The sequence below is a fragment of the Trypanosoma melophagium genome (genome assembly GCF_022059095.1).
Source record: "Trypanosoma melophagium isolate St. Kilda chromosome Unknown ctg34segment0, whole genome shotgun sequence".
Taxonomy (NCBI): domain Eukaryota; phylum Euglenozoa; class Kinetoplastea; order Trypanosomatida; family Trypanosomatidae; genus Trypanosoma; species Trypanosoma melophagium.
The window spans coordinates 160,991-184,065 of record NW_027125171.1 but is presented as its reverse complement, the minus strand read 5'-3'; the positions used below and the strand labels follow the sequence as shown (position 1 = coordinate 184,065).

General features: G+C 40.3%; 8 protein-coding genes across 8 annotated transcripts; all 8 read right to left on the bottom strand.

Moving 5' to 3' along the window:
- Window positions 1–705: 705 nt before the first annotated feature.
- Window positions 706–1,599, bottom strand: LSM04_009356 (uncharacterized protein; the record flags this gene model as incomplete). The annotated part of the gene is made up of 1 exon (XM_067336836.1): window positions 706–1,599. The coding sequence occupies one exon, from the start codon at window positions 1,597–1,599 to the stop codon at window positions 706–708; it is 894 nt and encodes a 297-aa protein (XP_067188957.1).
- Window positions 1,600–2,532: 933 nt separating this feature from the next.
- LSM04_003760 (uncharacterized protein) lies at window positions 2,533–5,049 on the bottom strand (the record flags this gene model as incomplete). Its single annotated transcript, XM_067336835.1, has 1 exon — window positions 2,533–5,049. One exon carries the CDS (start codon window positions 5,047–5,049, stop codon window positions 2,533–2,535), a length of 2,517 nt encoding a protein of 838 aa, XP_067188859.1.
- A 448-nt stretch (window positions 5,050–5,497) lies between these two features.
- Window positions 5,498–5,872, bottom strand: LSM04_003834 (Prefoldin beta-like; the record flags this gene model as incomplete). Its single annotated transcript, XM_067336834.1, has 1 exon — window positions 5,498–5,872. One exon carries the CDS (start codon window positions 5,870–5,872, stop codon window positions 5,498–5,500), a length of 375 nt encoding a protein of 124 aa, XP_067188862.1.
- Window positions 5,873–6,573: 701 nt separating this feature from the next.
- LSM04_000550 (Protein kinase domain) lies at window positions 6,574–8,493 on the bottom strand (the record flags this gene model as incomplete). The annotated part of the gene is made up of 1 exon (XM_067336833.1): window positions 6,574–8,493. One exon carries the CDS (start codon window positions 8,491–8,493, stop codon window positions 6,574–6,576), a length of 1,920 nt encoding a protein of 639 aa, XP_067188812.1.
- Window positions 8,494–11,938: 3,445 nt separating this feature from the next.
- LSM04_008294 (Cyclin) lies at window positions 11,939–13,915 on the bottom strand (the record flags this gene model as incomplete). Its single annotated transcript, XM_067336832.1, has 1 exon — window positions 11,939–13,915. One exon carries the CDS (start codon window positions 13,913–13,915, stop codon window positions 11,939–11,941), a length of 1,977 nt encoding a protein of 658 aa, XP_067188938.1.
- A 705-nt stretch (window positions 13,916–14,620) lies between these two features.
- Window positions 14,621–15,376, bottom strand: LSM04_009125 (uncharacterized protein; the record flags this gene model as incomplete). Its single annotated transcript, XM_067336830.1, has 1 exon — window positions 14,621–15,376. The coding sequence occupies one exon, from the start codon at window positions 15,374–15,376 to the stop codon at window positions 14,621–14,623; it is 756 nt and encodes a 251-aa protein (XP_067188951.1).
- Window positions 15,377–18,323: 2,947 nt separating this feature from the next.
- Window positions 18,324–19,550, bottom strand: LSM04_002214 (PPM-type phosphatase domain; the record flags this gene model as incomplete). Its single annotated transcript, XM_067336829.1, has 1 exon — window positions 18,324–19,550. The coding sequence occupies one exon, from the start codon at window positions 19,548–19,550 to the stop codon at window positions 18,324–18,326; it is 1,227 nt and encodes a 408-aa protein (XP_067188838.1).
- A 405-nt stretch (window positions 19,551–19,955) lies between these two features.
- Window positions 19,956–22,922, bottom strand: LSM04_009718 (SNF2-related; the record flags this gene model as incomplete). The annotated part of the gene is made up of 1 exon (XM_067336828.1): window positions 19,956–22,922. One exon carries the CDS (start codon window positions 22,920–22,922, stop codon window positions 19,956–19,958), a length of 2,967 nt encoding a protein of 988 aa, XP_067188962.1.
- Between the last annotated feature and the right edge of the window lie 153 nt (window positions 22,923–23,075).

Here is a 23,075-nt window from a genome sequence, read left to right as displayed (position 1 = left end):
TCCTTTTCTTATTTATTCTACCCCCCATTCTCAAACAGTGCGTCACAAGCAGAGAAACGAAGGTCAAAAGAGAGGGAATAACAAACTGTAGTGAGGATAAAAACTAACAAAAACAAAATATGAGTATGAACATTTTCTTTCGTTTCAAAGACATAGAGGTGATAGTCAACTTTTTCGGTTCTTATTTTTCCCATTTCTGTTTATTTGCTCTATAAGATCATACATGAATATAAATATAAATATTATGTCCGTTGGCAATGTAAATGTCTCCGTCAGTGTTTGAACTCGCATCAGAGCGGCTTAGTAAAACAAAAGTTGGGAAAAGTAGACACACAGTGGCCCTCAGAAATACTGTCCAAAAAAAAAAAATATGTCACACATATACAGAGAAATGTTTTCTTTTTTCGACCATTCCCTCCCTTTTCTTTTCTTATTCATTTCTTCTGATTTCCTCCTTATCATGTTCCATCCCATACCTGTACTTCTTCAGTACCGTAAAGAAACAAACAAACACAAACCATTGGCTGTAACAAAACGGGCACATGTAAGGGGAAAAACAGCGATAATACAGCAAAAAAAAAAAATGCCGCATCTACTGGGACCAATAGAAAGGGCAATATTAAAAACAAAGAAAGAAGAAATACATAGATAATCACTACAAAAAAAAAAAAAAACAAAAAAGTCATTAGAACTGCTTCTGTGGTTTTACTGTCCACTTATCACGGATTGTTCAACTGTCGCATCACTGCAAGCAGAAGCGACTGAATCTTCATCACATGCAGCATCTAAGTCAGCTGCTATATATAACAGTTTACTCCATTCCTCTTCATTCCTTTTCTGTAAAACAGCTGTCCCACCAGAAAACGATATTTCCTCCTTGTACACATCAAGCCACCGCGTTTTTTCACCCTCATCCCATTCAAGAACTCGCTTAGTAATTCGTTTTAATGCCCGTGGTGTACATGGATCAGGATCTTTCCTATATAAAAATTCAGATGCCTTTTCCGCTGGATGATACCCTTTTAACCTGAATGACTTTTTCCGTGACTTGGGGAAATCACTACCATTACTGCTGCTATAGTGATGTGCCTCCAATGGGTGGGGAATAGGGACAATTGTGTTAAGACTACCAGCGGGAATATATAGCGATAATACCGATGTCCAGACAACATATTCCTCTAATGAAGGACAACGTAGCAGCAAAAACAATCGTCTTCTTCCCTCTGTAAAGGAAATGGCCAAGTAGTGATCATCTTCAAACCTTTCAGTTGCCGTTGATGTGCTAGAAAGCCCACCTCGATCCTCTGTAGATATCTCAGGATGCATAAAGGGTGCCACATGCCGCAGAAGATACACGGGCCGCTGCTTTACCCCGTCCCTCTTCCGCTGCGGCTCCTCAAACGGTATGAAACAGTGCGCCGAGGCGGGCCGCATGGACGGCTCGGGGGCGCGGTGCATATAACCAATCCCTTCGCGGGCAACAACAACGTATCGTTTTTGCCAACCGTGTGTGGAAAACAAACCGCGGCCAACAGAGAATTTCTCCAGCCATCCCTCACACCGTGGCAGGCCGTTCGACATACTAATATGAACTGGCATTTAATGCGTAGACTATGGGGGCTCGTATAAATGTATGAATGAGTGTAATGAATGTCTGATTTATTGTCAGTGAAAGAAAAATAAAACTATAACCGGTAAATCCTCTCCTTCACAGAGTGAGTTTTTTGAAGGTTTAAATATGGTAAAAGCAGACGAAGAATATTTTTTCCCCTCTCACTCTGCAATTTTATTTTTTTCTTTTGGAATCTGTCTTTACTTTTTTACTTCCTCCCTTCTTCTTAATACCAGATATTAAAAATGTTTTATTTCCCCGTATAAAACTCGAGAGAGAGAGAGAGAGGAAGGGAGGGGAGGGGGGAAACAAAGAAGTACAAGCTTATTACTAGTACAAAAACAAAAAAAGAGACCCTTGAAAATCAAAACTTTCCTTGAGCGTTGCAAAAACAAAGAAAAAAAGAATGAACAAAAACAGAATGCATAAAAAGAGAAGATGTCACGAAAAACAAGGAAACTGATTAAATGCTGTGTCAAAGAGTATCACAACTGTGTATATGTGTAAATACGCAGGAGTACAGGGTGTCATGAAAGCCTAGCAAAGTAAAATGAGCATCAAAAAGTGAAAGGTCACCTCCAGAAAACATAGAAACAAGAGAACAGACATAAAAAAAAAAAACGAAATACCTCATGGGAGAAAGAAAAAGAAAAGAGAAAGGTTTGCAAAAATGCAGTAGATGATAGGGCAACAAAGAATAATTCTTCCTCTTCATTATAACACCTATCCACCCAACGAAGGAAAAAAAAAAAAAACACAAACGCCCGCACATTATATGACCTTTTTTTTCTGTTCCCCCTTACTCTTTTTCTTATACCTTTACCTCTAGCATCGTCATCATCATAACCACACATATACACATACGTAAAGAGCGTGATTTTGGGAAAGAAAAAGTTATTTTTTTTTTTTTCTCACTGCATTCAGGTTTCCCACTGGGATCGACAGAAAGCCATTAAAGTAAGCAGAAGAGCATCAGCTCCCGTATATATTTTAATCTCAGCAACGGTTGTATTTTTCACCAGTGTTTGAGTAACAGGGGTAAGAACAGTAACCTCACCTACTAGTTCCATTCCTCCATTCGTCTGATTTGGAGTACTTCTTACGACAGTTCCACCACTAATGCGTTGTGGACGCCACACAGCATATGTTTCCCCTGTAAAATTTCCATTTGTTTTGGGTGCTGACATCACATTGCAAGCCATAAAGCTCCCTACCCCAGTAGGTAAAGGAATAGAAGTACATCCATCCATGGAATTGCTATTATCATTATCATTATTATTATTATTATTATTATTATTATTATTATTATTATTATTATTATTGCTGGTGCTGCTGTTGCCAAATATAGAGGCACTTGAAATAGAGTCCCCACGTCCTCTTCTATCTCTGCGTCGTACAGTCTCTTTTAAACACATTACGTATTCCACATCTTCTGGCTTACTCTTGCTACCAGCGCCATCCCAAGCTAGTGTCAAGTTAGAATTTTGATTAAGATAACAAGAAGCAAATACACGTCCAGATGGAGTACAGAAATAAAGTGTACTACTAAATGGTTTCCAACTACTCTTGATTTGTGTCATAGGCGAACGTTTATCACCATAGTATACAAACGCCTCAAGGGATCCCCCAGATTCAGCAGAGAACCAAAGAATACTATTTTGTGGAGCTGTGGAATCCGTTACTACAAAAGTTTCTCTGTTAATAGTACGACTATCAAAAATACAATACCAATTTACTGGTTCCTTGTCATGCACTATCCACGGTGAAATCGAACGATCACTGCGTAAAACATAGTCTGGAAATGAACGACGACCAGCTCCAAAAAACATTGGAGGTGGAAGACTATTAACCAATTCACGATATCGCTTATTCACTAGACTTAATTTTTTAAGAACGACAGGACCTGCAAACTCTAGAGCAGTAAGAAGTTCCACAGAACGTAATCGTACATCCAACACCTCCGCTGCGGAGAAAACAATTGTTCTGTTACCACCGCGTGTTGCACCCGAGACTTTTAGTCTTCGCCCAGATGGCAATGGTGCGATATCTCTAGCAAACCACTGATTAGGACTTGGTATCTTAAAGTTTAGGAATTCCTTTAACGAGGCAACAGCAGCACCACCACCACCATTCGTAGAGTTTCCTGTTATACTACCGTTAGATTCCAGAAGAAGTTGATTCAGTTCCGAAGACCGCCGCTCAGACGCAAAACGCACACCGCACTGAATACTTCCCATGAATGAACATTCAAAACAGAAGAAAAAGCGAACACCGCCCTCTGCCACTTCGTAACATACACAACCGGTAAATCCACCCCAACCTCGTGGCTGCAGAAGAGCCAGTCCGCAATATCCTGGTGGAATATTCCCAGGAAAGTGCATGCTAGCGTAAAATGTGGTGTCACGAGAAAAACATCCTACTAATCGAAATGGTTGAGAAGTGGTATTTTCTATACATGCCACAATACCATTACGTACTGTACTCATTCGTCCATCCAGAACCATAAGAGTTTTTTGAAGCACGTTAATGGGTAATAAGTGAGAGGTACGCATCTCAAGAAGAGCACGTGCCTCTTTTGCAAGGCGTCGCCACTGAACAAGTTCTGGATCATCTCTACCAAGAACCTCCAAAGAACCTGAAGGGGATAAAAAAGAGCGAGCAACTGTAGCTTCACCATTGTTGTGTTCTGTCATTAATTCCATTAGCTTTGTTCGTTCTTGATGTTCCATCTCACTACGATTAAGTTTTAAACGTTCTACATCTCTCATTTGAAATCCACTTTGTGCCCAAAAATCCTCATCTGTTATTTCTTCGGCAAAATAATTTCCATCAGAAGCACTTGGCGAAAGAAGAAGCGATTCCGCCTTTTCAAAGGCATTCACCGCTTCACTAATACGAAATAGGCGCAAACACTCTCTACCCATGATAAATTGAGCCTCTGGTGAACGACCAAGAGAACATAAAACTGCAGCTTGTGCATCTTCCAGTGCCTTTTCATGTTGTTTCATAGCTGAATACGCATCTGCACGAAGGAGTAGTAATCGAAGTTTCTGGGTACGATTTAATACTAACCGTGGTTGTGATTCGACTGTTCCACTAATTCCATCTGAATCTCCTTGTACAACTACACCTTGTACGATACCATGACCAGATGAAGATCTCCTTGTCTGAGGAGATCCTATGTTGCTTGAAATTGAAGAGGTAACTTGTCTATTTTTCACTTTCCCATCATGGTTTATGTCAGTTACAGAACCAGCTCTATCAACTGATGAAGAACGAAAAGAATCATTTTGCACCAAACTACTATTATCACTAATTTTTGCATGAAGAAGTGCCAATGTAACAGTTTTTATGGCGTTTTGATAATTAGAGTGAACACGTACATCTTCATGTACGCGACGAATAATTTCGTGCATGGGACCAGATGGACGTTCCATGATGGATCCACTTCTCTATGTGAAGATATATAAACCCCGTCTAGCTCAATACCTCCTACATGATAAGAGCAAAGGAAAAAATAAAAATAAAAATAAAAATAAAAAATAAAAAAACAATAACAAGGAAAAATTAAAATAAAAAAAACAGGTGTACAAAATAGTGGGTACACACAGATATTTAAAAGTTTACACAGTGTACCTTCTCTTACCCCATTTTGAAGAGTACGAAAAAAGGGGAAAGAGCTATATATATGCTTTGCACGTGTGCGTTTGTGTATGTATGTGAATGTATGTATACGTCCTGATATGTATATGTATGCATACATATATTGCACATGCATGTTTGGTTTCTTTTTCTTTTTTTTTCTTTTCTACAGATCCGTACAGGTGCCGACGTGCATCCCATTAGAGCGCGGTTCACCCCCACCCCCAAACACCTATTTACTGCTTATTCGTCCTCCAAGTACACCTGATTCCCAAGAGACGCGTAGAGGGTCGCCTTCAACTCCCCCAATGCCGCCTCCACACTCTTCAGCTCCGCCTCTGCGGCTTCCTGTTCACTTTCCAGCCGTCCCCGCTCCGCCTCCAGCAACGTTTCCGCATCGTCAGTGTCTGTCTGCATGAATGTCTCACCAAAGAGAAACATTGAGCCGTCGGCAATCATCAATTCGTCGGCGGCATCGCTGAGTTTCACCAGCTCTTCCTTCCGTTGGGCGATACCCTGCGTTAGTTCTTTGCGGCGGCGGTGCAGACGAGCAAAGACACAAATGCGGTGCTGGTCATCTTGTGTGACTTCAACTCCCTTCCCCTTTAAGAGTGACATATTCTCTTGTGAATCTCTTCTTATTGTTTTTTTTTTCTTCTCGTTCGTATTGATTTCTATTCGTTTTTTGTTGTCTTCTTTTTATGTTAGCTTTGGTGTCTTTAACTATTAAAAGTGTGTGGGCAAAATGTCCGTTTCTCTGCTCTTCCGCGTTCAGGGGAGTAAAACAAGAACTTCTGCCTATTCGTTTATTTCCTTTCTTTACCTGTGAACTAGTGATGTAGAAAAAACAAATTATCAAGCAAGAAAAAGGAACAACATGTGAAGTGTTTTTTTTTTGTTTTTTAGTGAGTGTGCACTTTGCTACTTTTTAGTTCTCACGATGTTCTTTTTTTTTTCCGATTGTTCATCGCGTCATGTTTCTTTTTTGTCTTCAGTCAATCAAACACACATACACACAGACACACGCAGACAAATAGAGAGAGAGAGAGAGAGACTACCTCCATTTTTCTCTCTGTATATATTCATTCTCCGTATCTCCGCAAACGCATCTACCTAGTAACAGGAGTTATACCACTGTTATTTTGCTTTCTTCATGGCGTGCGACACCAATACTATAGGGGAGCTAGAAATACAACCTAAATAATAAAAAAGAAACAAATTGCATGGATTATCATGTAAAGAGATTGCAGATGGTGCAAGAACCATATCCTTTTGTTGTTGGAACCTTGTTGCTCCCATCTAAGAAGAACACAACAAGACTATACTAATTCTCTCCCCTTTTGATCTTTTGCCTTTTTAAACCAAGGATGCCGCAAAGCCTCTGCTGCAGTCAGTCGACGCCGTACATCACGTGTGAGCAATTGCCGCAGGAGATCTTTTGCCTCACTGCTGAGTAACGGTGAAGGTCGTACTTGTTGTTGACCAGTCATAATCATCTTGAGGAGTTTACTCCGGCGATCATCATGAAAAGGAAAGGCAGAATGCAAGAGAACAAACATCGCTACACCGGCAGACCAGATATCAACAGAAGTGTCATAGCCCACACGTCTTGACATCAAAAGAGGATGTAGACTTTTGCCCCATTTGCCTGAGCATTTGCCTCTACCCTCATCATTCTCTTCACAAGGAGTATTGACAGTATCTACTGTCCCCTCTAACGACTTTCTTGGAAGAGAAGCGATCGGTGGAAGTTTCGCATGTGTAAAACAGGTACTTTCATTTGACTCTCTTAACTTCATCAGCTGTTTAAGTTGAACTGCAGCTCGAACGACCTCTGGAGCCACATAGTGGTGAGAACCACAAAACTCGTTTAGTAGCTTATCCTTTCCCCAGTGAGGGTTACTATCAGGGTCCGTATCATTTTCATTGAGTCTTTTTAGCTTTTCACAGAAGCCGTAATCAATAAGATGTACCTTATTATTACTATCAAGAACTAGATTTTCAAGTTTTACATCACGGTGTACGATGCGATGCGTGTGAAGATGATCCAGAGCAAGAAAGAGATCAAACATATACGCTGCGGCTTTTGTCTCATCAATTGGTTTACGAGAAACCAGTGTAAAGAGATCACCTCCACTTAAGAGTTCCATTACAAGAACAGAGTGAATCTTTCCTTCCCGTAACAGTAGTCGTACTTCGTCAATGGTCCTAGCTATAGAATCTGAAGCACTATCAGCTAACATACGTGAGTCTGGCGCTACGGATCGAACACCAGGACGCTGCTGTGAAGTACCAAGAACACACGCTCGAGTTCTATCTTCCACAGCTACAGCAGAATCTTTATCTCGAAGAAATGGAGATCGCCTCCACGTCTTTTGTGGGACTTCCCTTGCATTCACGCTGCACTCCTTATGAGTGTTTCCTCTCTCTTCTACTACTCTTCTCGTGTTGTGGGATATCATACATCTCAGTTGCGGTGCATACCGCTGCATATGCCGTTGCAGTTCTGCAGTATCCTGTACAAAAACATCACTAGCGGAGACCAAATTCGGATGGTCTATTGTGAGAGCAATGGCGATTTCTTTAATGAGTCCATCAGGAAGTCTTTGCGTAGCGTCAGCCACACTCATTGCCCGCGCTGCTGCATCTGGTCCCATTGTGATATTAGGCTCTGTTACTGTTGTTGTTGTTGTTGTTGTTGTTGTTGTGGTGGTGGTGGTGGTGGTGGTGGTGGTTTCATCCCCATCATGTTTTTTGTTTTTGTTCGCGGCGTGTCGCAAATCGCTGCGGAAAACAAATTTTGCCGCCTTCCGCTGCTTTGTGACGCGATGGACGACTTCCATCACAACACCGTAACTCCCGCGGCCCAGCGGCTTGCGTATTCGGTACAACCGCTCAAACTCACTCAGTGTGTGTATACGCCTGGGCTCATGCATCTCCGCCGTTGTGGGCGACTCCACTGCGAGTGTGCATAAACCCACGCCGTTCGTTAAAACATCCGGCCGCCGAGTAGACACAGCAGCCGCAAGTACAGCGGGAGCTGCCGGCGCAGAGTGTGTTAATGATAACGGTGCATTGTCTAGTGCAGATGTTTTCTTGCTACCATTGCTGTTGTGGCTAGTGTTGTTGCTGCCATTTTGGTGGTTATTGGTATTGTTGTTGTGGTTATGGTTATGGTTCCTGCCATCGCCAACACTCACGGACTCTTGCAGTTGTGATAGAGTCTTCCCAAGAAGCATACAGGAGATTGAGAGAGAGAGTGATGGGTGGTGTCGTTTTTTCCCCTCTTTTCCTCCTATTATTACCACAGTAACAACTAGAGAAGTATCCCCACGTGTATCAAAAATAAATAAATAATTGCTATTTCTAAAGAAAATCAATGTGAAACTAAAGGTGAGAAAAACAACAAATTAGACAAAGAAGCCAAAAGGAAATATGGGTACGAAAAAAAAAGAAGCACAGAAAAAGAGTAATTACACCTTTGTTTGTCATCTTCATATTTATTATCATCATTCTATTGACTCCTTTCTTCCATGAAATGTATGTAATGGCTATTCAACAGGGCAAGAGAGAAAAAAACATAGTGGTACCTTCTGTTAAGAGTGTCTCCAAAATAAATAATTGTTTAATAGACACGTAAATAGATGCATGGATATTAGCACAAATATTAAAATATATATATTTCCAAGAAAAAAAACAGACACGCTAACACCTATTCCAATACCCAAAAAAAAGAAATTAACCCCACGGAACTAATTAGTTCTCATTTTATCTACATCATATTTCATTTATAGATGCAACAAGAAGGAAGAAGAAATTGCGTGTGTGTACGTGTCGAAATAACAGAAAATAGAGGCATAAACGGTATTTACGTCATGCTACCACTATTAGTGTAACGTTTTTAGGACATGGAGACGAAAGAAAATACCTAGTATCTATCATTCATACATAGACAATAGTAGCAATATATGATATACTTGCAAGTTTAGGCATGTAAACGTGCAGGGAAACTGCCTCTTTTCCATTTCTTCTCTTTTTTAAAATATTCATCAATGAGATTTCACAGCATGTCGAACAGAGAGATGTAAAACTTTACCCATATATATATATATATATATATATATAAACCTTCAGAGCTCCCTCCAACTATGTCGATGCTGTCATTATTCATTTTTCATCTTATGGAGTGGCCAATTGATTCAATCACGTCCATCTGAAGGAGCTCTAATATAGATCACCCATCTGTTACGCATTATAGGTGAAAGCAGGGAAACCTCCTAAAAAAAAAACATAAGAAAACTAATATCTTTGCAACTATAAGTAGTGCAGAAAAATGAAAGGGGAAAGAGGAGCAAAAAAAAAAAAAAAATCACCCTAACATGCACTCATAAACACGCAAACAAATGTACGTATACATGCACTTATGTGATTTGTGTGTGTGTGTGTGTGTGTGTACACAAACCTAACCTGAAGAAGGAATTATTTCCCTCATTAATCAATCCATTATTGGCGTATTATTCTTTTTGCTTCCACTTCATTTGTTTTTCGTTTCCTCTTTAATCTTTGAATATTTCCTTCGATAAGAGAGCACACAAAATACATTAAAAAAATCTTCCTAAAAGGAAGTACAACAACCGAAAAACAAAACAAAAAAGCGGAAAAGGAATGTGGACAACGAATATAGAGATACATTTTTTTTTTCGTTTACTCATTCTTACTTTCCTACTACTTTTAGTGCCACGAGATGATACCACACATCTCCGCACACGTACGTACGTACACAGAAGAGGATGACTTCGAAAAAAAAAAAAAAAAAATATATATATATATATATATATATATATATATATATATATATATATAGGGCACACCCCCACATACGTACATAACTGATGTCTCCCCCGGAAGTTTTGTATACTTGAGACCAGTGTAATTTTAACTTTCCTTTCTTTTGTTTTTCCTTATTAGCATCACGTAGCTACACCAAATATAGTCCATGTATCTCTTCCCTAAATTTTTTGCTCTTATCCTCTCATTCCCTTCCATAAATTCTCTATGGATCATGTATATGGTTTCCCTTTCTACTTCCTCTTTTCTCCTTCCCACTCTTCGTATTCCATATACGCACTTTACTTGTGCACGTATATACCCGTGTATCTACCCTCTCATTCTTTCACTTGCAATAGGAATAACAATAACAATACTGTTTCTATTGTTGTCGTTATTCGCATACATGTTTTTTTTTTTACGTATTCCCATAATAATAATAATAATAATAATAATAATAATAATAATAATAATAATAATAATAATAATAATAACGACGATAAGTGTATTTCCCTTTTGTCGTTTTTCTTTTCTTACTTTTTATCACGTTGTAATCGCAGTCATATATTAATACGTCAATCCGTTTTCCTTTGAGATTTGTATCGTTTGTTTATTTTTTGTTTTTTTTTTTTCCCCAGCGTTAGCCCATGCTCTCAGACAAAGTAGTAAAAAAAAGAAAATATAGAAGAAAAGCGGGTCATAACGATGCCTAATTCACACCCGCAGCGGTAGCAACAACAATATAACTCATTGAAAAATAAGGCGTTGCTGCTACCGCCGCCGGAGTCGCTGTCCTCATCGTCCAGTAAAAATAGAAACGAAAAAAAGAGCAAATATAAAATATATGAAGAAACAACCTCGATTAAAATGCATCCGCGGGGGTATCAAAAGTGGATGGGATTCAATAGGGTCCGGCACGGAATAAAGGAAAACACAGGAATAAAAAATGGAGCAATACACACACAAAATAAAAAAAAAACTTGGCAAATAAAAGAAAAATAAAATAAATAGTAATAGAGAGTACAAACCCCGCAGAAGAGACCCAGCAAGTGAATAGGCAAAGGAATGAAAATGGAGATTCAACTTAAGTATGACAATGGGAACAGAAAAAATCACCGGGATGACATGACAGGTTCCGTCGCATTGAGTCCTGTCGAAGGTGTACATCGGGAAAGGGGGAAAAAATACAACAAATTGAAAAAACAAAGAGGAATTCAATATAACGAAAAGAAAAAAAAAATGCCGCCGTCTCGTGTTCCCAAACACAAGCAGAGAAATTGTGGACAGGAGAGGAGTTGAAGCAAGATCAACAATATGGGCAAATAAAACAGTATCCAAAGCGGTAGCAGAATCAGAGGCATGAACAAAAGTGCATATATATATATATATGTATATATGACGCTGCGAAAAAAAAGCACGAAGGTGCGAATACTTCCCCCAGTAAATACGGAGCCCTCTCTCTATGTTGAACAGATGCATAACGGAGGAAAAACAAAAAAAAAGAAGTGACAAGGCAACTCAAAAAAAAAGTCCGGTTAATCACGACACATAATTTGTGTTCCTCCACTAAAACGCTCTTTAGTAACCATCTTACTCCAAGAAATATACACAGACACCACTCCCTAAAAACACTGTAAGGCTATCGCTTCTGCAATGTGTTGACCCAGTTGTTTTCCTCCTCCAAATTCTTTTTTTTTTAATTGATTTTTATTAATTTCACTTTCTTGTTCCAGCACCAAATGCATAAATAAAAAAAAAATAGGGACCATAATACACTTACCAGGAACTTTTTCTTTCCTGTCCATTTCATTCCCCCTTTCTCTACCTCCACACTCCCATTTCCCCCCTGTCCTTCCCCTAACAAGTAGTTTCATTTATGTCTGCACTGCCCTTAAGATGGTACCTGCGACGAAGCACCCCGTCGAGTTGACGCTGCGTAGTGGTGTTACACCACTCCTGCACGAGTTCGATAGCTGCTGGCAGAAATGGTAGAACTCCGTGATGGCGCAGGGCATCCGCGTAGCGCCGCAATAACTCGTAGTTGTCTGCATCCGGTTGAAGACCACTTTCAATCCTGCTGCTACTCCTGTTATTATTATTATTATTATTATTATTATTATTATTATTGTGCGGGAGGAGGGCGCTAAGGGGGACGGGGAGCGTCCAGCAGGCGGCCTCGGCGGCGGCGGCGATAATTGCGAGGGCGAGAGCCGGCGGGCGGTGGGCGGGCGCATGCGAGTCGCGGAGCAGCACGTCGGCGAGCAACCGCGCCACCCGCTGGACATCCCCCCACCGCCGCCCCGCCTCATCCCTCTCCAGGCCCACACCCGCCCCATCACAAAGACCGCCGTGGTGGAGAACTGTCGTATTGGTATTAGTAGCAGAGGAGGGAGGGCACCCCCATCGTTTGAGAGCATTGCCGCGTTGAATAACCTCCACATTGTGCTGAATAGCCGGTCCACTACAGAGGTGCAGCAATAGTTCGACAATCTCTGATGTTGTAACGGGCTGGAGACGAAAATCCAGCGTTTCAAGGACGTGCATCTCGTAACGAAGAAAATCCCCCTCCGTAATACGGGATTCCGGTCTAAGACAACGCAGGAAGGACTTTATAGGAGGAGAAAAACGATCTACTTGCTTAAAGCCTAACATAGCACACGCAAGAAGAACTCCACTGAAGTAGGTACAGTCACGAACCACCCCTTGTGAGCGACATAGAAAAGCATCAAGATACGCAGTGGACACGTGCACTGCCTCGCGTGAGCCACCAAGAGAAGAAATAATGTCATCTATAGAGTTCACTACTGCAAAACGACTAACTTCATCCCATCCATCGGTCCAGCGTGCCCAGGCACCGACGATATCAACACGATAGCGCTCCTCCTGTTCAAAAAGAGAAAGGAGTGCACTCCAGCGAAGTGAGATATCTGTAGAGGTTAGGTTTGTTCCTGAAGAGATAGAAGAGAAACCAGAGACCAAAGGATCATTTTTTGGATCAAGAGAATTTGAGTCATGAAGAGGATCCTGGATATTCCTTGTATCGCAAGCAACAGTAGAATCAATGTCATGTCGTCGGGGTTTTAAAGAAACGTCTGGTGAGAAAATGCATGTCTCTTCAGTTACATCATTATAACTACGTGTAATGGAGGATACCCCACCACTCTCCATATCGCTTTGTGAGAATTTACCAGTAACACGGTCATACCATTTTTTCTCAAGCTGATCCAGTGTTGCACCAAGCAATGGGGTAAATGTATTGAAAAAAATATCCCGTAACTGATCCCCAGAAACCTGTGAAATACGCTCTGCTGCTGTTTCCTCATCGGTTGGAATCCCACCTTCGTTTGTAATAACACGAAGTATGGGTGAGCTAACCGGCCGATTGTACTGTTCCAGCTTTACAGAGTTTTGCAACGCCGCTTCTGTTCCGGCAACAACTTGATACACCTCGATAGAAAATACAGTCCCAACAAGCTCTAGACGAGATGCCATTACTGCAACGCCCTCATTGCAGAAATCAGGCTCCACTTGTTCTTCATCTAACACGATGTGGGATTTTCTATCCGATCTCGTTCTCGTTACTACTCTTTCTGTCTGTTTGAGAGATTCATGAACCACAAAATAGCAGCGGCTCACCTCGCAAAGTCGCCAGGGGTGTATCGCAGAAGGCAATATACCTCCATCATATATAAATACAAGCGGTACGGTCCACGATCGCTCCCTCAATGCAGTGAAGCGTGGCAGTAGCTGTTCATGGGGAACTCCCCCGTCATCTCGTATATCCCTAATAAGACTATAGAGTTCCCCATAACGACATTCTACGTTCTCCTGCATCAGTAATGGTTTTTCAGGAGTCCCAAGAAAAAATTAAAACCCCACTATTTTATTATTGTTCCACTACCCTAACTATTTTTCTACTTTTTGGGTGTGTGTATAGGTGCGACAACGTTAACACACAAAAAGAAAAGGAATTCAAAAATATCCACCCACAGGTGGTCAACAAACAAAAACAAGAATGATTTTTTTCAACATCCCACCCACAAGACATCTGATTATATGAATATTCTTTGTCTTGCGTTTTTATTTTGTTTTCTTTCAATAACATACACATATACAATCTCTCTTTTCCTTTTTTGGTTTTTTTTCTTATTCACCGTCACTTTCATTATTCTCCAATCTCATCTATCGGCGACAAAGGGAGCCAAAAACCGCATGGGTAGAACTAAAAAATGTTGCCATTATTGAATTTATTATCCACAAGAATCAAAAAATACACATCATTTGAACTATCACACCGTTATCGATTCACCTCGAGGAAGCAATGTGCAACTTGTGGTTAAAATTTATTCGAACGGCAAACGCACCTTCTCGTCTCACTCGAAGCATTTTTATTCAGCTTTATCGGTTTGAACTTCATGCATAATTGGGGACCGAAACATCTCTCCTAATGCATTGGATCCCTGATAACAAAAGAAAAAATGTAACTAAGGTAACGAATCCACATACATATAGATTCCGATTCTTTTATCCGCTTTTTAGCTAAACATTAAGCCATGGGTATTCTTCTAACAAGGCCTTTTCTTCCTCAGAGTCAAATGTTTTTCTAACATCCATAAACTCCAGGATACGCTTTTCATCCATGTCTATCAAGAAGTTGGCGATCACTGCACCACACAATTCTTTTAACGGTTGTACCCCCAACTTCGCCGCCGCCTCCAATACGCCAAGAAGGTGAGAAATATCACATGTGTCGCTTGACTGTGTGAATTCTGTGGTTGCACTCGCATCTACCCATTGTCCCTCCGCAGAGAGCTTCCATTTTTCTCGAGGCCACTGCAACAACTGCTGAACGACAAAGCGGTGCTCCCAGTCGGTGAGATGATAAAGTTCCCGCACCTCCAGGGGCTTTGATAACAAGGTCGGTTCAACGGAATGAAAGCTGCTCTCTGCAGTATCACTTTTCCCAGCCGTCTTCAGATCAACCGGAGCGTAAAAATGTTCCAAGTAGATTACAACAGTTCGAAAGACGGTAGAATTCACAGATCCCAAGGTTATCCCTTTAGAAGGCATTTCTGTTTTATTCTCCAGTGCAATTTCTATGTACTCTGAGATAAACTCAGAGCATTCCCGGAAAATAGACTGTGGAGATCGAAGGACAACAGCATCATCAAGGCGCACGTCTACATAGTGGCATGATGAAGAAGAAGGTTGCTGCTGCTGATTGTCACACTCCCCTTCGGCGAACACTGTAGTATAGAGCAATTCCAATGGGGAAATCAAAGAAGAAATCGACATCTGAATTCCAAACCCTACTTCACTGTGTCCACAAACTACCACAAATATCGTCAACAAATGCAAAACAGAAGAAATATAAAGAAGAAAAAAAAAAAGAAAAAGCAAATTCAGAATAAGACCTCAATAAGAATCCTTATTAACGCAGATTTAACTTTTACTTCCTACTTCGCTTTCTGCTACTCACTCTCAGTCTCACCCTCTCTTCTGATATAAAGATAATATATGGAAAAGAGATGCGTCAATTTTGAGGGGACGGATGGGTGAGTATGCATGTGGGTTGAAATGGCCTTCAACAGAAATTTCATCACGCAACCACAAAAAAAAAGCAACGGCAAAGTGAAACCACCACATACCGCTCCCCACCGCACGGGATGAAAATAAGAAAAGAATAGGGAAGATAAAAAGGACTACATGAGAAGTACAACAAAAAAGAATAAGTAGTAGGGTGGGAAGGCAAACAAAAAAAAAAAAAAAAAACAGAGAAAATTGAAGATAACATCAGAGACTAAAAGCCCCCTTCTCCCTGCACAAAACTCCCCTTGTTTTCCCCTCCTACTCCTTCTATTATTTCGCAAAAAGTGTGTACTAAGATCCCTAAAATCCCTACATCTCAAGTACATCCGCCTGCATATTACATATTAGCATTATATTTGTTTCCTTTTCTTGCCGTCTTTTATCTCATCCTTTTTTCTTTTCTTTGGCCCTACAGCTTCCCTAACCCTCTTAGAATATTCAGAGAAGGCTAAGGATTACTCAACAATGCTGATGAACACATTTTTTTCTTCTTATCCTTTTCTTCTTGCTCCTCTTCCCCGAACGCGTGCTCGCCCGAACACTATGGCTTGCATTGTGGTGTGAGAAACGGATAGGGGCATTTAGATTTGTACGTGTACTGAATTTTCTTTAGTCCTCCAAAACTTTTTGAAGCGAAAAACAGTTCTTGCAAATTTCAATTTGTAATGAAAGGTTTTTACCTTGTCCTCTTTTCGTTTCACTCCACTCGTGACTATTGGTCCTCTCTTACTGTTCTCTGTTCCTGCTTTCTCTCATTATTCCCCTGGTGTTGTCTCAACTTTTCCTTTTTTTTTTTCCTCCTGCTGCTATTTTTTTTTTTTTTCATGGTCTTCACATGAGGGTACATGCGCATTAATGTGTAACGTTGCCGTTAACCCCGAATTCTCTGCATATTGTAGCGTTTCCATAGGGTAAGAGGAAGTAAAACCGACAAGAACTGAAGACAGGAATAGCATTAACAACAAAAATATTAATAATAATAATAATAATAATAATAATAATAATAACAATAATAATAATAACGGTATAAATGCACCGAATGAATAGAATGCGCAAATCAACCTTCGCTCTCATGTATATTAACAGGATTGGTGTTCGTAGCCTCAGCCACACACATAGAGAGAAAGAAGCGTACATATACAGGCGCACATATTTGCAGAAAAACACACATCTGTTAAGAAAAAAAGAAGCAAATAAATCACAGAGGTGCTCCACTGGGAAAATGATATACGCTTCTTTCCCACAGCCACAGAACAATATTTCTCTTTACCTTTCAATATGGTGTAAATAAGCACTTCTTTCTTTCCTCTACCTCACCCCTCTTCAACTACCTCCATTCTTCACTGTTTTCTCATAGGCAACTATTTTTTTTTTATTTGGTTTCTTTTTCTTGGGCTGTTTTGTTTTCATATATATATATATATATATATATATATTCTTGTTTGATGTAGTGTGTATGCATAATTTGTGATATGTTTTGCAGCATTTTTTTAGTTCCTTTCATTCAGATTTCGTTCTCAGAAAAAAAAAATGATTAGAGTCAAGGGAGGCGGTCATCTTCATCGCCATCTCTCTTCCTATCGCTCCATCTTACACACACACAAACAAACTCAACACAACTACCCCTCTGAAAGCTGTTTATTCCCCTGTATTTCCCTTTCTTCTTGTATTCTGTTTTTTTTATTTATCACCTTTCATTTGTATGGTTTTTTTTTTTCGTCTTTTTGCCTCTGTCGATCATTTCTTCTTTTCTCTTCTTTTTATTGTAATTTTGTCGCAGCACCACCAGCTTTTATCACTCTTATCTCCGAACACCATAAGGGGAAAAAGCAGGGCAATGTGAGTAGACGAGGAAAGCAGAACATATTACGTGACACCGTATAACAGCGAAAAGAAAATAAAGAAGGATGGAAGGAAAAAAAAATCTTAGCTCGTACTAGCACCCAGGAAAAAAAGAGCCACATATGTGCGCCTATCACAGCAGAAGTGTGGTGAAGAGGTCGAAGGAATACATCTCGGGAGGATTTCCTTTCGTTGTTTTCTTTGGTGTGTGCTCTAACTAAGAGTTGGTATCGCCTCTCATGTGGGTTCTCTCATCAACGCCTCATTAAAATCAAAAAATTTTTGATCCATGAAGCGGAGACATTTTTTTCTCTTTTCTTCTTCTTCCATCTTCATCCCAGCATGATGTGCGTTTTTTTTTTTCCCACCTTGACGCCTGCTCTGTCTTCTAACTATTTTCATATTCTGTCGAAACCTGGCGATGGTAGATTTTTTATCCCTGTATCATTTTTGTCAATTTTGTTCGTTCCTCTACTACTTATATATATATATTCGGATAGCGGGGTGCGCATCCACCCAACGGTTGGGGTTACCCATATTAATCACTCTTTGAAGTGATGTGACAACCAGCACAGAGTCTTGACATAGCAGAATTTGTCTCTCCCTCGTTTTTTTCCCTTTTCAATTCCATTACCCGACCCTTGCCTTCTTTTTGACGCAATGCGCATTTTTTCTTTTTTTTTCCTATTCCTTCTCATTCCTCTCTTTTTTTTCTGCTTCTTGTGTGCCACGTCTTCCTTCGACATTTTCCTTTGAGATCTCCACCATATATCCCCACGTGGTGTTCCCCCTGTTCCTCCTACTCCTACTCCTACTCCTGTGTTTGTCCTGTCATCAGTGAGAGCAGGATGGGGAGTGGAACGCCTACCTGCTGCTGGAGGATGTGGATGCGCTCGAGCTGCTCGGAGCGGGGGTCGGCGGGGTTCTCAGCCTCGTACTGCTGGAGCAGCTCGGCGAACCACTGCGTGCGCTCTTTGCCCTTGAGATGGTCTGGGGGGCCGCCCTTGAAGCCTTCCCACTCCTCTGCGAGTCCCTCCTTGTTCTCCATGGCGGCGAGGGTGTCGTAGCGCTTCTCTAGGACCTCCTGCGGTGTGCTGCCAGCCTTCTGCGCCATAAGGCCATAGACCTTGCGGAAAAGATTGTTCCGCGGCAGGGCAAAGGGTCCAGGGACCACTTCAAAGTGCTGCGTGGCGGCATAGTCCATGCCATTCTTGAACTGCACAATCACACAAGACACATTGTCGCGGCTACCACGATTCACGGCTTCCTCACATACTTTACCTGCTATGGCAGCAAGATCATTAGATGTCTCCAGTTGCTCCTTGATAAATGTCACCACTTCTTCATTGGTAAACTGTCCTTCAAAAACGCCATCGCAACATAATACGGCGAAATCCTTGCTGCCCCAAGAGACATCCACGTGAGTGACATCTGGAAGGGCAATCACCTTCTGCTGTAGCTGGCTACCACCGGAATTCGTCTTATAGTCACGATCTCCAAAGGCGCGGCTGACAGCTAGACTTCCGTCCACGCGGTTACCCTCCACACGACCACCACACTCTTCGATACGACGGCGTTCTCCCTCATTGTTTGGCTTGTGGTCTTCCGTCATAGCCCTAGCGAGACCATTAACACATACCAAAACGCGTGAATCACCAACGTTGCCAACTTGTAAATGAACAGTATTTTCCTTCTTCATGGCAGCAAAAAACGTTCCAGTACTGCCTCCATCTTGATCTAACTTCATCCACTTCTGGTCAATATCGAGAGCAAGTTTCTGCATGCGTTCATCAGACATGGGTATTTCTTCTTTTTCAAGGGCTTCCTTCCATGCATTTTCCAAATACTCTGAGCACTGATCGTTTACATGGCCATCAAAGACGCCAAAGAAACCCCATGTAGGCTGTAGATAAACAATATGTGCATCTTCCATACTCTCACGGTATCCATTGACACAGCTAGAGCCGATGCGGAATATTTCATTCCCGTGCCGTTCCCGCAGCTCAGTCATCACAGGCTTCGGTAGTGGTATACCCATTTTTTCAAGTGTTCCGGTTTACGAGATAAATTTCTGGCTTATTTCTTCTTTTTTTTTCCTTTTTTTGGGGGGAAGGTTCTATCTCTGTTTCAAATTCCTTTGTTTTCCTTTTCTACGCCACGGCAAGTCAGAAAGACAACAAACAAAAAATCTTTCAAAAAATACAAGATGAAAAACAAGATGCACAGTAAGAGCAAAAGTTAACACATTTTTATTATTCATTAAAGGGAGGCTCAATTAAAGAACTAAATTTGCAATTTCATGACAAAAAAAAGCCTCGCCCCCACCACACCTTGTACTCACAAACACAAATGCCCACAGACAAATAATAATAATAATAATAATAATAATAATAATAATAATAATAATATTAGCAATAATAATTCTGCTTAATTATCCGTTGTATTATCTTGTAAAAAGGAATTGAAGATCATCTTCAGAAAGGCTTTGAAGCGAATTCAACTTTCCATCGATTGTACCCTCAATAACAAGCATTTTTTTAGCTTGTAAATCCATCATACGTTCCTCAACAGAATGTTCCGTGACAAAACGGACCACATGAACTGGCCTTCTTTGTCCAATACGATGCGCTCGCTGTGCTGCCTGCATTTCTACCGCCGGATTCCACCAAGGATCTACAAGAACTACATGATTAGCAATCTGCAAATTCAAACCCTCCCCACCTGCTTTTAGTGAAATAAGAATTACGCGAACGGTAGGATCTTGTAGAAATGCTTGCAAAACAGCTTGTCGTTGCGACATCATAAGAGACCCAGTGAGTTTCACAGTTTTAATAAGGGCTTTCTGTAGCCATAATTGTAAAAGGTCTAACATATCTCCAAATTGTGAAAATACAATTACCTTTTCCTCTTTTGGTACTCTAGAAATATATTCAGTAATAGCGTTTAATTTTGTACCATGAAGAGGTTTAGAAGAATCAATTCGAGACAATATACCCTTTGTTTTCTTAGATTTTATTGGAATCTCTTCTGTTGTGGAAGATGATGTACTTACCTGTATATTAGTATTAGGAATTGAATTATCCTGTAACTCATCGTTTATAGCTTCATCTTCCAATTCAGGAGGAAGAACAGGCATAGCTTCCTCTTCGTCCCACTCAGTATGCAACTGACGTAGGTCAATACTTATAGTTACAAAACAGGTAGGACAATGATATTCTCTTCCTGGCAAACTCTCGATAAACTGAGAGAGACAAATTCGATGAAAAGTATGCCTACAGGGAGTAACCTGTAAAGAATTTTCACCACAACCTTCTGTGCAAATACCACAAAGACCCTTTGGATGTGCTAATTTTCCAACATTCATTGATTCCACCACGATTAAAGGATGATCAAGAGCTTGTCGTAATCGGCTTAAAAGTTGAAAAATATGTGCATAATTATGTAAAACTGTTCCCTTATCTACAAAAGTATCAAAAGTAGCAGTACTTTTCTTGTATAACGATTCATAGAAATTTCGTTCTTCTTCTGTTAATTTTACTTTAATAATTTCAACAGTAAGTGGTGGAAGATGAAGATCACCTGCTCTTTCTGCTTTGGTGCGACGCAACATACATTTTTGAAGAACTTCATTTGCTAGCATCATCATCCCACGACGTCCATCTCCTATATATCCATAACGTAGTATCGGATTTAATATATAACGATTAAAATAGGCGTAATGTTGTACCGGACCATGACCACAAAATATACAATGTCTCAAGTTAGTACCACTAAATGGATGAGAAAAAGAAGAGCAAGAACAACCTTCAGTTCCACAATAATACCTTGCATAGGGTATCATACGTAGAAAACGAACAAGACTGTAAACATCACCAACACGATTTTGTAGAGGAGTTCCTGTAAGACACCACCTTTGTTCCCCGACAAGAGCAAATGCTGCTCTTGAAGTACTTGTATTGCGTCCCTTTATGCGATGGGCCTCGTCAAGAACTATGCGACTCCATTTAATAGAATGAAATATAGATTCAGAAAGATCAACTTCATCTCCACCAACATCAGTTTCAATAATTTCGGTCATACGTTCAGATACCACATGGTGTTGGCCAGTTTTAGGACAAAAAGGATATCGCAATATTTGAAATTTACAATTTGGACAACGAAAAAAAGAAAGACTCTTTTCCAATTTTTCCTTTTCTTCTAATATATTAATTTCGGATTGTATTGAAGTATCTTCTGAAGAACTACCTGATTCTTCATTAGTATCGCTACTATCACTTTTTTCTTTAGCGGGTTCCCAGCGACTTCGAACTTTTCGTCCAGCCTCTATCATTAGTTCTCTATACATTCCAATAGGACCAACAATTCCTTTATCACCATTATTTTCTTCTTCATAAAATAAGTTTTCTTCTTCACAATTGTCACCAACATCAACTCGCAAGGTACGAAGTCCTTTTTTAATTGTTTCCTTCGATTGAAATTTCCGACTAAAAGAATAATTTTCATCATTATTTTCTCCCTTTTCCCTTTTTCTTTGTTTAGCTGTTTTTTTCGCACGTGGACCACAAAAATACCTATTGTGTACTACAAGCTGTCGTGGAAGGTAAAGTTGTTCACAATAAGGACATGCTACTTTTGTTTTATTTACAAGAATTCGCCAAGACTGTTCTAGCATAGGATAGGTTGTCAAAACAACATCTGCTTTTTCTAGATCCTCCCTATTTGCACGAGAAGCCCGTTCTACAACTAATACTGAAAGTGATCCTGGCATAACATATTCTCTTATTTCAGTTGCCCATTGAAGCATTGAACTAACAGGACAAACCACCAATGTAGGCCCCACTACACGATTTGCAAGAAAAAGACTAATCATTTGTATTGTTTTTCCCATTCCCATCTCATCAGCTAAAATCCCACCCTTTATATTAGATTTTTCTTGATTTACCATCCAACCTAGCCCTTCTTTTTGGTATCGAAGAAGAGGACGCAACAATTCGCGAGGTGGTTCAACTTCAGGAAGAAACCCCCTTTTAACCAAATCATTTGGATCCAAGGGAAGCAAATGTAAAGGGATTTGAGTAGAAGTCACTTCTTCCCATACTTCTTTCTGATCTTTTAAAGACAATTCAGAAAACCCAAAAACAAAATCAGTGTTATCACTTTCTTCAGATATCCGTGTACAACCAATATGCTGCCAAGCTGTTATCCAACCATACTCACCATGGGAATGACGAATAGGAATGCCCCACTTAAGATCCCCTTTTGTAATATACTGAGAACACCTTCGGCATCGAGCTCTCATCGTTGGTGCCCGCTGTACAATATACCGCAAAACCTTATCATTTCCTTTGGCTGGTCGCCATACTCCGTTTTCCGTGACGGTTAAAATAGCATTATTAGTACTATTGTTCATATAAAGACCAAACAAAACTTCATAAAAAAATATATACCCTAAAAAAAAAGAATAAATAAAAATATTAAAATTACAGTTCACAAGAGAAATAAATAAATAGCAAATAATAATCCAATAATAATAACGAATATGTTCAACAATAACATTTTATAT